Below are 16,290 nucleotides of genomic sequence, written 5' to 3'. Positions count from 1 at the left end.
TATTCGATCATAAAGTATGACCAGCAAAAGCAAAAACCTGCCATTTTAGAGTGCTTCCGCCAATTTTTTATTATTGAAACCCTTTGTATGCCAACTCAAATAGCAAAAGAACAAGTCGATAATAACTATTGGTACGAAACCTAACCTAACTATGTAAAATTATACTTGCTGTTGTAGAATGTAGTTTTGGGTGCTAGATTCAATTGCACGAAGCTTTCAGGCTCTTATTGGTACATTATAGCACATTTTCGCGAGCTAAAATCAACTGAAAACGTTCAGAAACAACAAAATATTCATATACCATGCAAAACCTTTCACATTCTATAGGGGGTGTACACAGGGTCATGGGTACCAAACTCCACAGTGTGTGTTAACAGACGTAAATCGGAATCGAACCATGTAAAAATTACGTACGTAGCATGATGAAATCGCAATAAAACAAAAGGAACTTGGGCCCCAAAATCACTATAAATTGGGCATTTATGAAAAAATGTGGGGGTTGTACGGATATATCACTGCCTCACATAACACACTCATATCAACATGTTTCAAGAAGCTTGCACTAAAATATCATTAACTATTTAATGTAAAAAAACACAGTGCATTAATTTAATGAAAAAAAACACAGTGCATTAATTACAACCCCTCACAGAAGAGGTTTATTCGGAAATATTAATCTGGCTAGGTCTAACATTGCATTTAGAGGGGTGTAGGGGTAAATTTACAGCCAAAGTAACTGTAAGTTGGGCATTTGTGAAAAAATGTGGGGTTTGTGCTGATAAATCACTGCCTCGCAGTACATACCCATATCAACATGTTGCATATTGCTGGAATCTTGCACTAAACGATCATTACGCGAATGCTAAGGTTTCTCTTACAGACATTTCTTTCGTCACAGCTCCTCTTGCAGTTTTCAGTATCATAATTTTATACTCTAGTTACTGCATTATTGATTCAACTGTCTTGTCTACTCACTTTCAGGAGTTTGTATCTTGCAATTTTCAATATAATTTTATACTCCAGTTATTGCATTATTATCATTATTGATTCAACTGTCTACTAACTTTCGGGAGTTTGTAAAAGGATTTCACCTGAAAATGATATCAATTGACAAATTATTCACACTCTTCTTTATAATTAATATATATTCAATTGATATACAGAATAGGACAACAACAAACAACATGCTTCGGTATCTGATCTTCATTTGTTTACATGACGATTGCGCGAGGCCCCTTAATCAGGATTTCATCATCACTTCCGGTGCTAGTCCTGTCCTATGTGGAAAAAGAAATTTCGCTGCCGGCGTCACAGCCGTAAGAGAAGAAACACACCCAATTATAACAACAAAACAAAACAGATTATTATATTTTGTATTTCTAGGAGTGTACGGAGCGGGATGAGGACCAGCTCATTTTAAAAAACACGAGATAATTATCATTTTCCGGCACTGAAAATCTCGATTTTACACATTATATCCCCCTCAAATGATGATTGTTTTTCCACTGCTGGAATAAAAATTGCTGGGAGAAAATCGAGAATAAATCAATTTTAAACAAGTTCATTTGGAATTTCTAGACTTTTTTTGAAAAAAGTCGGGATTTATTTTCCGTTACCGAGTTTTGCGAACAATATTCATTTCCTTTATTTTTCAATCATAATTTATAATCTTCTTTCAAAAATATAATTAACATGATTTTCATGATATGTTCATAATCAATTAATCATGGTTCCAAAAACTTCAATCTTTCTTAATTTTTTTCTATGGTTCCATGACAACCGTAGTAATAATCAATCTCAACTTGGCGGGATGTTTGATATCAATTGAAAATTTGCATGAACATTTTAATTGGATGCAAAAATAATGTATATACGCATCAAATACGGCGGTAAGTATGAACGTGAGCAAGAATGATTTCTTCCTCCATTGATTGCTTGAGTTTTAAGTCCACTTTATGCACAGATAAGCTAATCGAGACCACCTACAGTTTGAAGTGGGAACACCCTCTGTTAGCAATCATGTATTAAATAACACTCACTTAATATTAGTTGTGTTTGTACATGAACATAAGATTATATGAATAGATTGTTATTTAAAGATTTTCCGTTTCAAACTGAAACTGTGGTAGTGATCGATTCACAAGATGCATGTGCATTCTTGAAATAAGGCAGGACTAGGCCCACAGTTACAAGTGGGATCCAAACCAGTGTATCAAACCCAGGACCCCTTGATTGCAAGGAAATTCCACTAGACCAAGATTTGGTATGATAGAGTACTCTATGGTCTTTGAGCAAGTGAAGGGATAGACAGATGGGAGGTTTGTTGCATGTAAGAATGACTGGGTTGATTGATGGGCAGAGAGAGTGACAGATTAACGATTTTCTCTCACAGAGAGAATTCTATTGAACTGTAAATTATATAATACTTTTATTGATAATATGTTTATATATTTGTTTTAATGGTGCATCCTATTATTTTTTTAACCAGAAGATCAGGACCTGTATGTAAACCCAAACTGTACAGCTGGAGCATTTCTGGACTACATACACATGAAACTTGATATTCCTACAGGAGGTAAACATTTAGCGTTTTCGTAGTTTAATAAAAAAAAAAAAAAAACATAAATATGAATTTCAGTTGTCTGAAGTACAGGATTGGTCATCTTATGGATAATGAAACAGAGATCAAATTATATTCCTCCTGCTGCTTTGAATTACAATTTTTACCTTTGTTTGCTTTATATTTAAACCAGTGATGTGCCGTACTCTCTAAATTTACGTCTACATGCGTTGTCTACGCGTAATCTACATGAAGATTACATTGGCTTATAGTTTACATAGTCTACCGTAGACAATGCAAACAACAGGGAAGAAAGAAATCCCAGTGGTTTTTCAAAGAGAAATAATTTTTTTCTTCAAACATGTCGATAATTTGAGCCTATAACCAACTTAAGACCATCCGGCGTAATCAAAGTTATCGAATTTTCACAAACGAGGGGAAAAGGGACTACCGGAAGAGAAACAAATAACAGCCATAGTGAAAACGGACATTTTTTACACTGACAAAAGGGAAGGCTAAAATATATTTTTTTGTCTTATTGCTTAGGAAAGTGCATGTGTCTTTAAAACAGATTTTTACACGTGTGAAATGGTGAAAATAAAAGTAAAACAAATCTTGTCATTCTACGGACATTGCATTTTTTTGGGTATGTCGCGACAAGTTTATTTTGCAGTTCAGTTAATACCTAATGAATTGTTTGGACGTAAATAAATACTTACAACACTATTTCTGGATAGTGGAATACTTCACACTCTCCATGTCCACCTGCTGATGCTGGTTGCTGCTTCTAGAATGATGCGCTTTCCTTGCACGGAGAACGCCGAGCGCCATGTTATCTACGTTGATTACGTAGATTACACAGTTTACATAGTCTGCATTGTCTACACGTAGAATGTAGACAATCGTTGTTTACGCGTAGACGCACATCACTGATTTAAACTCTAAATCATTGCTGCTCATTTATTTTTAGCCAATGAGAAACATTGTATAAGCCAAAATAATATAATTTCTAACAATAGCAAAATTTTCAGCTCCGTCAGGAATCAAGCATGGTACCGTCACACACCAAAGCCAAGAGTACCGTTCAGCTGTGGGAGCTCAGAAAACTGACACTAGAGGTAAAACTTGTCCCTCCCCCTACAAAAATTTTCAATCTAAGAGGTTTCAAGGAGTGTGGCATTTCCAGAAGAAATCACTGGTCATAGGGAACACATGGACTCTGACGATGGGCCAGCCCTGACTAGAACCTATCATACCATTAGGAGGCGTAAATTTTTTAGCTACTGTACCTACAAATGGTGGTGTATCCTCTGCTTATGTGATGGAATGTCTTTCATATTCCGTGTCATTTCTTCTGCCACTTCTGGCTAATCACAATGAGGATGAATGATGAGTAGATTAAATTGTTGAAGAGACACACAGGAATACCCATGACCAAGACTGGAACTTGTAGCCAGAACCTTCAGTGACTATATTGTTTGCCAACCCCTTGCAACAGACTGAATGCAGGCAGAAATAGAGAAGCAAATGGAAGGTAAAGAGGCACGAGAACATTCCATGTTTCAAAGAAAATGGTATTCAATGAAAAACTATAATGAAACTAATTGCATTACAGATTATTAATTGCTCTAGAAAAAAATATTTTACTTCTTAATTTCATACTAAGACTTTTTTACCTACTTTTTCTAGTTTCATGTTTTGGGGGGGGGGGGGGTACCATTTGAGAGGCTGCAGCTCCTCCCTTCAGAAAGACCTCACGTAAACCTGTTATAGAAAGGGTTAACAAAATAATTTCTACACAGAATTCAAGCTCTGCATTTAATTCTTACTAATTACAATTGTATTACATCTGTTTATCTTCTAGCTGACATGGATTTGTGTGATGAAAGTGGGAATGTGACAATGGTGAATAATCTCTTACCTTGGAATAGTACAGCAGAACTGTTTCAGCATCGTGGAGTCTACTTTATAGTCTTTTTTGAGAGTATGTATAATTTCACTTGTGGATTGCAGTGACGTGTCTTGGATTTTGTAAGGGGAGAGAGGTTGTATCTCTTATTTATAAAACATTAAAATGATTGTGAATTGTGAATATTCGTCTGAAGATGACCCTGTTAGAGGGTGGAAACGTTAAGTTTTTATGTATATTTTTTAGACTATAAAAGTTTCCTTGGTCAGCATTTTAATGTTTTATTAAGATGGAAACAAGGTTTAACAGTGTTACTCTTATTTAGTACCCAATCCTATGTTTAACTATATTTTCTTGCATTTTAAGCTATTTTTTTAAGGAATTGCAAGTGAAAAGTAGGATTATGCCCCCCCCCCCAAATACCTTGGACACACCACTGATATGTTCTTTACTTTTTTCAGAATTACAGGGTGGGTACTCGTAAGCCTATGGTAAAATTCAAGTATAATTCGGGGTTTTCGAGGCAAACTTCCCAAAAATTCAAGGGTACAAGTAATGTTTTCTCAATTTCAAACTTACTGTCTCTCACCACCCACACACATACACACACAAATATAATAACAATATAAAGGGTCTGCGAGATTCCAATGTGTCCAAAAATTCTAATTCAGTTGAATGGTATGTATATTTAAAATATTTAATTTCAGGTGCAGACTTTACATTTGCCAGTTCACATAGTGACTCGAAATACATCTAAAGTCCATTTTTTTCCACTACGAAGTGGATGTAAACAAAAGCACGTGTTCCAGAGAAAGCCAGTGCAGCCCTATTGGTGGATTCTGGCAGTAGTCCCTCCGCAGACCTTTTGCACCCTGATAGATAGTCCATTCAATGCCGTCTTGAAACTAGAGTAATACAGCATTATATGCTGTTCAAAGCATTTACTAGCCTTATCCTTGCTTATGAATTCATAATCATTCTTTAGTAATCATTCTTTACGGTGACATTCACTCATTCAAATTAACGAAATTCCCGCTACTTGTCCGTCACTCTGTGTTGTGCAGTGTTGCAAATTCACAATATTAAGTAAAGTCTATAATCTTGAAACACCGGACTAGACAGAATCAGAACATGATTTAGACTGACAGTGACTGACATGGGAATCTCTAGATTACACACGTGTTGATGTATATACCACAAACACGCACACACTACTTTCAACTTCATGCGTTTTATCTACAATGGTAAAATCAACACACTGCAAAATATTGTAGGGAAACCTTTGAGAAAAGCCAAAGTGCTTGGTGCAAATATAACCAGTGATGCTTAAAATCGTACGGAATGTTACTTTAGCATTTATTAAATGATCCACCTATGCTACCTTTCGTTTACTTCCCACATAAAACATGCTCAAATTTCAGGAACCTGAATTCCCCCAGCTTGTCAAAGAAAAATGCCAGATGCATACACTGGCAACTGCTTCCAAGAAGGAATTTGTAGAGGGCGGGGACACAAGCTTTTGGCGTTACAGATGGGCAAACTGTGCCATTCAGTGTTGCTACCCGACCTTTATAGAAACATCGTTACAATTCGGTAATATTCCAAAGATGTTATCGTATCTAATTGCTATATAGCCAATTTCGCAACTACAAAGTTTTATTAATCTTCGAACACGGGTGTACGTAATAAGATCTTCACATTTCTTGTATCTAATTCGTAAGGGAAAAAATAACATAGTTGAAGACACTACTTCTCGTGGTCAAGAATCTTCCGAAACACTGTTACCCTCAAGCACACGGCTATTTATAGCTTTCCTCCCCTCGACCCTGCAAAACCTGCCCTTCTCTTCCTTGCCGTGTGGTGGTTCTCGAGATTTTGCGTAGTGTTTATAGGTTGTAAATATCATTGAATGTTGATGTGGCTTCAACAGCAAGTGTTACAAAACATCTACATTTGAAACTTTGAACAAGTGGCGATACCAAAATTGCGGTGGATCCAGAATATTGTGTTGAATCGTTAACTTCTGAACAGGTGTCTTAAAAACAAGCATTTATGCGGTCCGCAAGGAAATTCAGCCGAACAAAAACGCGGAAGGCACATTTTAGTCGATTTTGGACTTGCTGCCGTTAGCAGGAAAGTGGATGTTTTTTTTTTCTCATGGATATGAGTTTGTCTACGCTGGTTAAATTATTGCATGATTCATTTGGTTTATTTTACTTCGCATTTCTGCCACACTTGGTTAATCGCAAGGATGAGTGATGATATGGTGAAACTGATGAAATAACACTCACAAAGAACATCCATGCCAAGGCCAAGATTCAAACTTGGGACTTCTGGCGTCGTAGCGCACAGTGATAACCACTCCGCTACAACGGACAGCTGTGTGAATTCTTCTTACATGGTATATTACCACTGACGAGAACTGACATCGTTGGTAAGTTTTTACCTCAATTTTATTATATTTTCTTCATCTCTCGTATTTACAACAGTGTTCATTTTAAAACTAATATTTGCACATTTTTAAAAGTCACTCTAGTCTCGAAACGTTGTGGAAAATACTGACACTGAAGCTAACACGTGCGCTGGGAGGGAGGGGCAAGTGCTGGCGAATAGAAACTGGGCACCGCGCGCATTAATATAAATTTCGGTAACTTATTGGCCACACCTACTTTGTTCTAAAGCTGGAAACAGAATAGAAACACAAGTCACAAATGTTGCGGGATGCACTGATCTATGAAAAATTGTCAATTATACAAGAATTTCAAACTTCCCCTGTGGCAGAGTGGTTAGCACATCGCACTACGATGCCAGGGGTCCCGGTTTTGAATCCTGGCCTGGGCATGGATGCTTGCGAGTGTCCATTCATCAATTTCATCATATCATAACTCATTCCCATGTTCGCAAATTAGCCAAAAGTAGCACAAAAAGGGAAGTAAAATAAAGCAAATCAATCAAGAATTTCAAACTCTAATTTACCGATTCAACTTCAAGATATCTTATTTTACAATAATCTTCATCTGTCGGACAGATTGTTCTGCAGAGGACACTAACAAAGAATTCAGTTTTACTTTCCACCCAGCTTTCTTTACCTTCCTCGATAAAAATAAAAGCTGCCTTCGAACATTTATAAATATGAATAAATTCAGTTGGATTTGGATTAATAAAAGTCACAAGTTTTCACATCATGCGTAATTCCTAGAATTCCCAGCGAGTAGTCACCCTGTGTTACTCGTAAATAGTAATCCACAAACAATTACAATGTTGGAAGTCATTTTTTTGGAATTAGTATACTATACTAACTTAATATAGGAAGTTTTCAAATGTTATAGTCAGACAAAATGCTGTCAACAATGTTACTGTGGCATAGGCCAATTAGATAGAATGTTCAATATTTCAGACATAAGTTAAATGAAGTCAATGGGTCCCAAGTTCAGATTCTGTTGCATCTCTCCATTCTTTGAGACAAAAAACATATCCATTTGTAGAATAGCTGATAGAAAGGTGGTGCAACTATTAAAATAATACATATTTCTTTGTAGCGACAACAATTTTGATAGTTATGTAAAGAATGAAATCTGTTACAACAATCTGAGAGTGGAGGAAGCAAAATGCATTAGAGGACTGTTAGTAAGAGATTTAAGGAATATCTGGATGATATTCAGCAAAGTAGAATCCAAACAGGAATAAGTAATCATTATTGATAGAAGGACATCAATTTAAAAACTCAAGTTCTAAAAATTGAGAGATAACAGGGAAGGAAAAGTTGCTCAAGCTCAATTGATTCCTATTTCTAGCGAAGAGTTGACAAATGTAAGTGACAGTGACAATAAAATAGGGTTGCTATATGTCCCACACTTTCTGGGACAGTCCAGGAATGGTATCATTTGTCCTGGTGTCCCGAAAAGTTTCTTCGGGATGCAGCAATGCCCTGGAATCTGGAGGAAAAGCAGAAATGATTAAAACTATACTTCCATGAAGATTATTTCTATTTGAATGTGTGAACGTAATTTTAAAATGCTAATTTTACAGAAAATTTAAGCACTCCCTCTTAATAACACAAGAGTTACGGATACAAAGATGTGCTGTAGAGATCTTTGACTTCACAATGACCACTTGCCGACAACAATTAGAAATGATGCTACTTTTATTTCCATTTGTTTGCAGTGTTGAATTTCAGTTGACCTTCTCTTCTATTGCATAGTTTTCGTTATTTATTAATTACATTCCTATATATTAATCTGTTACGTAAGATATAAAATAGTTTTCTGAAAATTATTTTTAAGTCTTGAATTTCTGTGCCCTTTGTGTGTCATTTAAACTTAGGCTGTAAGATGATGTTTTAATTTTCCTCTGTGTCTGAACTACTTAATGATTTTGTAATCCTACAGCAAGTTTCAGTGTATAAACCATAATAATTATATGACTTCCAGTCAGTGCATCCCAGATTTTTAGTTATGAAATGTAGCAACCCTACAATAAAGATGAATGATTAAACAATGTGAAAATTAATATTTATGCATTTTCTGATTTCCATTCACAAAAGTCTGACTTCCATTCACAAAAGAAATGTAAGATACTGTGATTTTGCAATTTCAGTCAAGTTTTTGAAGATATATCGTTAACCGACACTTGTAACTGTTAGTATTGTACATACAAGGACGTATCAAAAAGTTTCGAAACTAGTTCTGTAACATGCCAACAGATGGCAGCGCAAGGCTGCACACACAGGCACAGGGAGCACCAACCTTCATAAGTCAGTGTGCCAAGAGACATCGTCCTGTGTACATCGTGAGCTGTGCCGCTGGTGCTCTTCTGACCACGTGCATTACCACGTCTGCGATTTCATCATGGACAGCAAGTTAGAACAACGAGCGAACGTGAAATTCTGTGTGAAACTGGGCAAATCCGCCACAGACGCGCTTCACATGATTTGGCAAGTGTACGGCGATGCTGCAATGAGTCAAGCGAGGTGTTTTGAGTGGAGCGTGCGCTTCAAGAATGGAAGAACATCACTGGAAGACGACGAGAGATCAGGACAACCTTCAATGAGCACAACACCCGAAAATGTCGAAACCATTCAGCAACTTATGCATGAGGATCATTAGAGAACAATCCACAACATTGCTGCCATTGTCAGTGTGTCATACGGAACAGTGCAGGCAATCCTCACATGTGAGTTGAACATGCACCGTGTTGCTGCCAAGTTCGTCCCCAGGCTGCAGACCCAGGAGCAGAAGGAACACTGCATCCAAGTATGCCAAGAACTCCGTCAGCGTGCAGTCTTCCAGTGATGTTCTGTGGCGGATTTGCCCAGTTTCACACAGAATTTCACGTATTCTGTTCTAACTTGCTGTCCATGATGAAATCTCAAACGTGGTAACGCACGTGGTCGGAAGAGCACCAGCTGCACAGATCACGATGTACACAGGACGATGTCCCTTGGCACAGTGCCTTATGAAGGTTGGTGCTCCCTGTGCCTGTACGTGCAGCCTTGCGCTGCCATCTGTTGGTGTGTTACAGAACTAGTCTTGAAACTTTTTGATATGTCCTTATAACAGTTGGGCTGAAAAGTTCATAGGCTGACTCATAGATGGCGTTACTAGAATTAAATCCATGTGATTTTTACTTAGTACTAACCTTCAAAAGATATGTGTATAAATTTCACAGCTGCCGGATAATTAGTTCGTGAGATATAGCATTGTGAGTGAAGCAGCTTTTGTTATTGTGAAAAAATGGATAAAAAAAGAATTTTGTGTGTTAATAAAGCATTGCTTTTTGGCGAAAAAAATACTGTTGAAGCCAAGGCTTGGCTTGGTAAACATTATTCGGACTCTGCACCAGGAAAATCAACCGTTGAGAAGTGGTTTGCTAAATTTAAATGAGGCGAAATGAGCATCGAAGACGAAGCACGCTGTGGACGCCCCAAAGAGGCTGTTACCGACGAAAACATCAAAAAAGTCCACAAAATAATTTTAAATGATCGTAAAGTGAAGTTGATCGAGATAGCTGAGACTTTAAAAATATCAAAGGAACGTGTTGGACATATTGTGCATGAATATTTGAACATGCGAAAGCTGTGCAAAATGGGTGCCGCGCGTGCTCACAATCGACACTGCACCGTGTCACAAATCAATGAGCTCACAATCGACACTGCACCGTGTCACAAATCAATGAAAACGATGGCAAAATTATATGAATTAGACTATGAATTGCTTCCCCATCCACCATATTCTCCAGATCTGGCCTCCAGTGACTTTTTCCTGTTTGCAGACCTTAAAAGAATGCTCGCTGGAAAGAAATTTAGCACTGATGAAGAGGTAATCGCCGAAACTGAGGCCTATTTTGAGGCTAAAGAGAAATCGTACTATAAAAATGGCATTGAAAAATTGTATGACCGCTATAACCGTTGTATCGCCCTCGAAGGCAACTATATTGAATAATAAAATCGAATTTTGTCAAAAAAATATTTTTTACTATGTTAGCCCACGAACTTTTCAGCCCAACTGTTATGAGATTCCAAGAAAATACCAGTGGACCTTCGCCAATGAAAAAAATATATGCTTCTTCATGTAATATATATATTTTATTATATTGCAATATTTTATTCACTGCTTCTTCATTTCAGAAGATGAAGAGGGCAATCTTTTATCTGTTAACCCACTCCTGTCAAAATCTGTGAAGTCCTATAATGAACTCTGCTCAAAGCTTCGTCGAATATTCCCAACTACAGCAACACCAAGGAAAACTAAAACTGACACAAGGGTATATTATTTATTTCTTCTAGTTGTAATTTTTTGTCTTTCCTTTGGTTTTGTCTCAGCTCATTTTAATCATGGTGGCGTATCTTGAAAATTTTACCTAGTTTACCACAATTATTAATTGTATATATTTATTACACAGCCACCCTCCATCTAGATGAATTTATTTATTTATTCAAATTTCAGATACAGCACTTGTAAGGCCATTTTACACTGAAAATTCTAATAAATCAATAAGAACAAGTCCAAATGGTTTTGGGTAAAAACAAAAAGGATACATATAAACAGATAAGACATAAACAAGGAAACAAACAAAAGATTTACATATTCGTTGTTAGAGAAGATCGGAAAATACTTTCAGGGGCAAAAATGTCGATGTTTGTAGGTAGTTTATTATAGAACTGTGGCAGCCTGTGAATCAGAGAGCGCTGTATAAGGGAAAGCCTAGCGGTAGAGTTGTGGAACAATTCAGTGTTTCGGGTCGATCGAGAGGGAACTTTGAAGTTGAATTCTGTAAGTAGAAGTTCAGATCTTAATTATCCATTGATGATTTTATAGAAAAATATCATATCGGCCTTATCGCGTCAGGTCTGCAGTAACTGGATGTTCAAAGTAGTCAGGATGTCAGGTTTCTGAAGATGCCGCAGAGAAGGTATTCTATGATGAACAATGGCGGTAAAGAAGCTGAGGACGGAATCCATGCTAGAAAGATTTGTATTGGAAGCCATGGCCCAGACTGGAGAACAGTATTCAAGAATCGGAGAAATGAATGACTTGAAAAACAGGCTAAGAGAAGTTGGAGTATCAATTTCAGTGAATCTGTAGAGGAGGCCTAAGAGGCGCATTGCACTTTTAGTTGTAGCTGCGATGTGTTCCTTAAAGTTCAGTTTTTCATCTATGATAACACCTAGATGTTTCTGGGTTGCACGTGTGGTAATATAATTGTTTTCAAGAACATAATGATAATGTATTTTGTTCTTTTTTAAAGAGACTGTGAGGGAGGAACATTTCTGTGGGTTAAGTTGTAGATTCCACTGCTTACACCATGTGACAAGTTCGGAAAGAGCATTCTGGAGAATCACAGCATCTTGTGTGGTTGAGATTTCTTTGAAAAGTTTACAGTCGTCAGCAAACATGAGTATATTGACAGGAAGTGAGGAAAATCTTTGAGGGAGATCGTCCATGTATAGGATGAACAAGAGAGGGCACAAGATGCTCCCTTGTGGCACCCCAGACAAGACAGGAAGAAAATCAGAAGAGGCACCTGAAAGGGTGACACACCGTGTCTGTGAGTGCAGATAATCCTGGATTAAGGAGTGGTGTGCTGGTGTGGCACTGTATGGCAACTGGTCTAGCAAGGCACGCTGCAAATCGTTAGTAGAGCACTCCTTCCGTGAGTACGTGAGAGAAGAACAGCCATGAAAACTCAACCCATGATAGGAAGCGACAGGGGTAGCAAGAATGATGATGGAGACAGTTCATGTGGATGAAAAATCGTTCTACCTGATGAAGGACGGTCAGAAATTGTCTTGCTGCCCAACGAACCAGACCCGTAGTGAACATGTAAAAGCAAATATTTTATTCCTAACATGTTTCTGGCTGCCGTCGTCCGGCCTCATTGGGATCCTGGTCGCAAGCAGTGGTTTAATGGTAAGTTAGGCATTTGGCCGTTCGTCAGCAAGGAACCTGCCAAGAGGAACAGTAGGAATCGTCCTGCTGGTACAATGGTCACCAAACCATTAACTGTTACCAAAGATGTTTACCGGGACATGCTCATCAACAAGTTAATCCCAGCAATAGATGCACAATGGCCTCGTGGACTGCACGCAGGGAGAATCCAGGTGTCCGTTCAGCAGGACAATGCATGTCCGCATATCGTTCCCAATGACCGCACCTGGATGGATGCTGCAGCGGCCAGTGGAATCACTTTGGATCTTCTATGCCAACCGCCAAACAGTCCGGACATGAATGTTTTAGATCTGGGGTACTTCCGGGCAATTCAGTCTCTCCAGCATCAGGCAGCTCCACAAACTATTGATGAGTTGATCACCGCCGTTGAAACATCTCTGATCTGACACGCGACAAGCTCATCAACATCTTTTTCACTTTGCAGTCCTGTCTCATTGAAATTATGCGCCTCCAAAGGTGGGAACAACTACAGGATTCCCCATATGCAAAAAGCACACTTGAACCACCGAAACGTCCTGCCATCTCGCTTGGAGTGTCCTCGAAACATTTACGAGGAGGCTACAGCAGCACTGCAGCACTAGCTCTAGCTCGTTGATGGGATGACACCCTTCCTGGACCAACAATCTCTTTCGTCTTGATGTTTTATTTTGTCGAACTTCTTGGTCACTTTGTATTGATCCTGGATTGATTACTTTTTATTTAGGTTCTTTTGTATACTTGATCAGCCAATTTGTACTGATCCTTGAGTAATAAAGTTGCATGACTCATTCCCGTGTTTCATTTTCTTCTTCTGTATACACCAATGTCACAGTTTGAATATCGGACAATTATTATGGGACAACAAACAAAGGTGTACCGGACAATAATTCACCTGCTTGCTTCAATTTTGACACTGTACCAGTGAGGAACTTCCTACAGTTCCATTTATACTTATTTCCAGTTTTCTACTTTGTAAGAGTTTAATGAGCGTTATAAAATTTTGAGCGCAATCAAGGTTCGCTACTTGACTGTCAAGAATCAATGTGCTAGCTATCACCCACTCATTCTAGATGTTGCTCAAAGATGACCGACGATCTTTGCCTGCTGCTGAGGAACCTTTCTCGTCATCCTACAGGCAGATGGGTGAGGGGCAGTGCAAGGGAGAGTGGGGGTACAGGGGGAGGTTGTCCAGTTATTTGGTCCGTGAGGAAGGTCCTGTGGGTTCCTCAACAGTGATGCCAACTCTAGCATAATGGAAAATCCAGCATTATCTCAAAAATGGGCATCGCTGGGAAAAAAGAGAAACTGAATTCTAATGAAGATATTTTGAGGAAATGTTTATTTTTAAGAAAACCTCCAGATCTTGTTTGTAGTTCTCTAGCAGATTTGTTTCAAACAAAAGGAAGTATGCCGACCAAGGGATAAGCTTTTATAGGCCCTCATCCATCCTCTTGTTTTCATCTTTTCTTTATCCTCCCGATTTAACAAGGGAGGAACATTTCATAAAAGGAAATCGGTAGAAAGTTGGAGGTCACAAATAAAACAAATGGACCGTTACCAGTCATGGAATTTTCTTCAACGTTTTTCAAGCACTATGCTAAACCCATTTTATTAATGGTCGAAATTCCTAACGTTGTTTACCTACAATAAATAATCAATAACGCAGTTCACAAATCCAAAATAGCAAAATAAAATTGAACTTAAAAACTACTAGTCATCAGAAAATAATAAATTAACAATAATTGTATAATAATAATAAACCCTAGCATAATTTTATCACATTTAGCATAATTTATGAGTTGAAACAGCACCTATTCTTATCAGGAGGTTGGTATTGTCAAAGCTGTTCTTAATCCACACATGACAGGCAGGGAGGGCCTGCAGCTAACATTACAAATCCAATGGCTATTCCAAGATACAGGCGATACATGTCACTGTGTAATTTAATGCATTTTCGAAAACTTTCCTGTCTGTTTACCATAACTTCCTACACCCCAAAAATTCCATGACACACACACACGTATATTAATGTTATTTTTCAACAGTTCCTATGACTGACCTTGATTCACTATTATTCACGATAACATAGCAAACTGAGGTATGAAGAATACTAGAATCTTTCTTTCCAGGCAAAACTAATACATTTGTGTTTTTGAAGAAAGAAAAAATATTATAGTCATAATAATATACTGTTTTCTTTCACAGGGGACACGCAGTGGGAAGAGAAGTTAGGAACATAGAGACAGACCAATATAAACGTCTCCCATCCTCTTGCTTGCCTTAAGGTATTGTAACTTACTACGGAAAACAAAAAAGCAATACTAATATACCTTGATATATCTACCCATTACAGATTAGCTTCATATATGTTAATTATATGAATACATAATCTTGCATCATATATTTTACACACTAATCTAAATTTATTATGGAATATCTAATTCAGTGCAAAACAATGCATATTGTGCTTCTGTAGACTGTTAATTTCTTTGTTTTAACAAATAAAGTTTTTCCTTTTACAGGCCTGGTATTTTATTTAAAAATGTTCAGTACAAAGTAGAATTCAGAACAAGGGAATGTACAGTCCTGTTCAGATAAAGAGGCCCATACTTCAACTGTCCAACATTATAAAATGTGCCAATTTATGTGAACAGTAGTGTACAATAATTAAATGCCAAATATAAAGATAGATATGCCTACTCCAAATTGTAACGTACCTTTGTTTTACCCAGAATGAATTCAAAAGAAAAAACATTTTATGCTTTTTTTTTAAATTGTGCCTCCATAAGTTAAGTACAATTTGATCTGCACTTTATGCTTGTTTTAGATATTGATACTGCCCTGGGGTAATGTAAATGTCCTCAAATTCCCATCCAATATATTTTTTTATTTCCTTGGCGTAAATTTAATTTGATGAGAACTGATCCACAAATTTAGAATTAACCCTGTAATCTCGTGTGTTCATTTTTGTTACAACTGTGACTTTTCAACTTGTCAAGATGTCTAAAAATGTGCCATATCCTTTGATTGTTGGTTCAGCTTTCTCAGAAAAACATATGAACCACATTTTTGTTGAACAAACATGTCTGGTCACTTAATGTATTATTTAACAATTATTCTGTCCTCGAAAAGATTCTCTCTGGCTATCGACCAGGTGAGTCTATTGTCATACATTGGGCAGGACAATAGAACAGTGCTGTAAAGAACACCAAAGCTACATCAAGTATTTCCATCCTGAGAAGTCGGGACTAACAGAACATTCAATCAACGAGGGACATAGACCAGAATTCAGCAACACAGAAATCATAGCCAAAACTTCCAACTACTGGGACCGCATCATCAAGGAAGCAATAGACATTCACGAAGAAAATGACAATCTTAATCGCAACACAGGG

General features: G+C 37.5%; 1 protein-coding gene across 3 annotated transcripts; it reads left to right on the top strand.

The window, feature by feature from the left end:
* Window positions 1-1,773: 1,773 nt before the first annotated feature.
* Window positions 1,774-15,416, top strand: LOC145997049 (uncharacterized protein CXorf65 homolog). Of its 3 annotated transcripts, none has more exons than XM_083133670.1 (5): window positions 1,774-1,889; window positions 2,489-2,575; window positions 4,425-4,544; window positions 11,098-11,231; window positions 15,101-15,416. In XM_083133670.1, the coding sequence occupies exons 1-5, from the start codon at window positions 1,865-1,867 to the stop codon at window positions 15,125-15,127; spliced, it is 393 nt and encodes a 130-aa protein (XP_082989796.1). In that variant the 5' UTR covers window positions 1,774-1,864; the 3' UTR covers window positions 15,128-15,416. The 3 variants fall into 3 exon arrangements, with proteins under 3 accessions (XP_082989796.1, XP_082989795.1, XP_082989797.1); XM_083133669.1 differs by having other exon boundaries at window positions 11,095-11,231; XM_083133671.1 differs by lacking the exon at window positions 2,489-2,575 and having other exon boundaries at window positions 1,802-1,889; window positions 11,095-11,231.
* The last annotated feature ends 874 nt before the right edge of the window (window positions 15,417-16,290 follow it).

This window comes from Lepisma saccharinum, chromosome 13, assembly GCF_977018435.1.
Source record: "Lepisma saccharinum chromosome 13, izLepSacc3.1, whole genome shotgun sequence".
Lineage (NCBI taxonomy): Eukaryota > Metazoa > Arthropoda > Insecta > Zygentoma > Lepismatidae > Lepisma > Lepisma saccharinum.
The sequence above is the reverse complement of the archived record's forward strand: the minus strand, read 5'-3'. Positions and strand labels throughout refer to the sequence as shown.

Bases quoted from the DNA above. Each gene is read 5' to 3' on its own strand.
- LOC145997049 (XM_083133669.1), top strand. From the start codon at position 1,865: ATGTATATACGCATCAAATACGGCG. The intron at 1,890-2,488 runs GTAAGTATGAAC...TTTTTTAACCAG, and splicing joins TATACGCATCAAATACGGCG to AAGATCAGGACCTGTATGTA. The intron at 2,576-4,424 runs GTAAACATTTAG...TTTATCTTCTAG, and splicing joins ACTTGATATTCCTACAGGAG to CTGACATGGATTTGTGTGAT.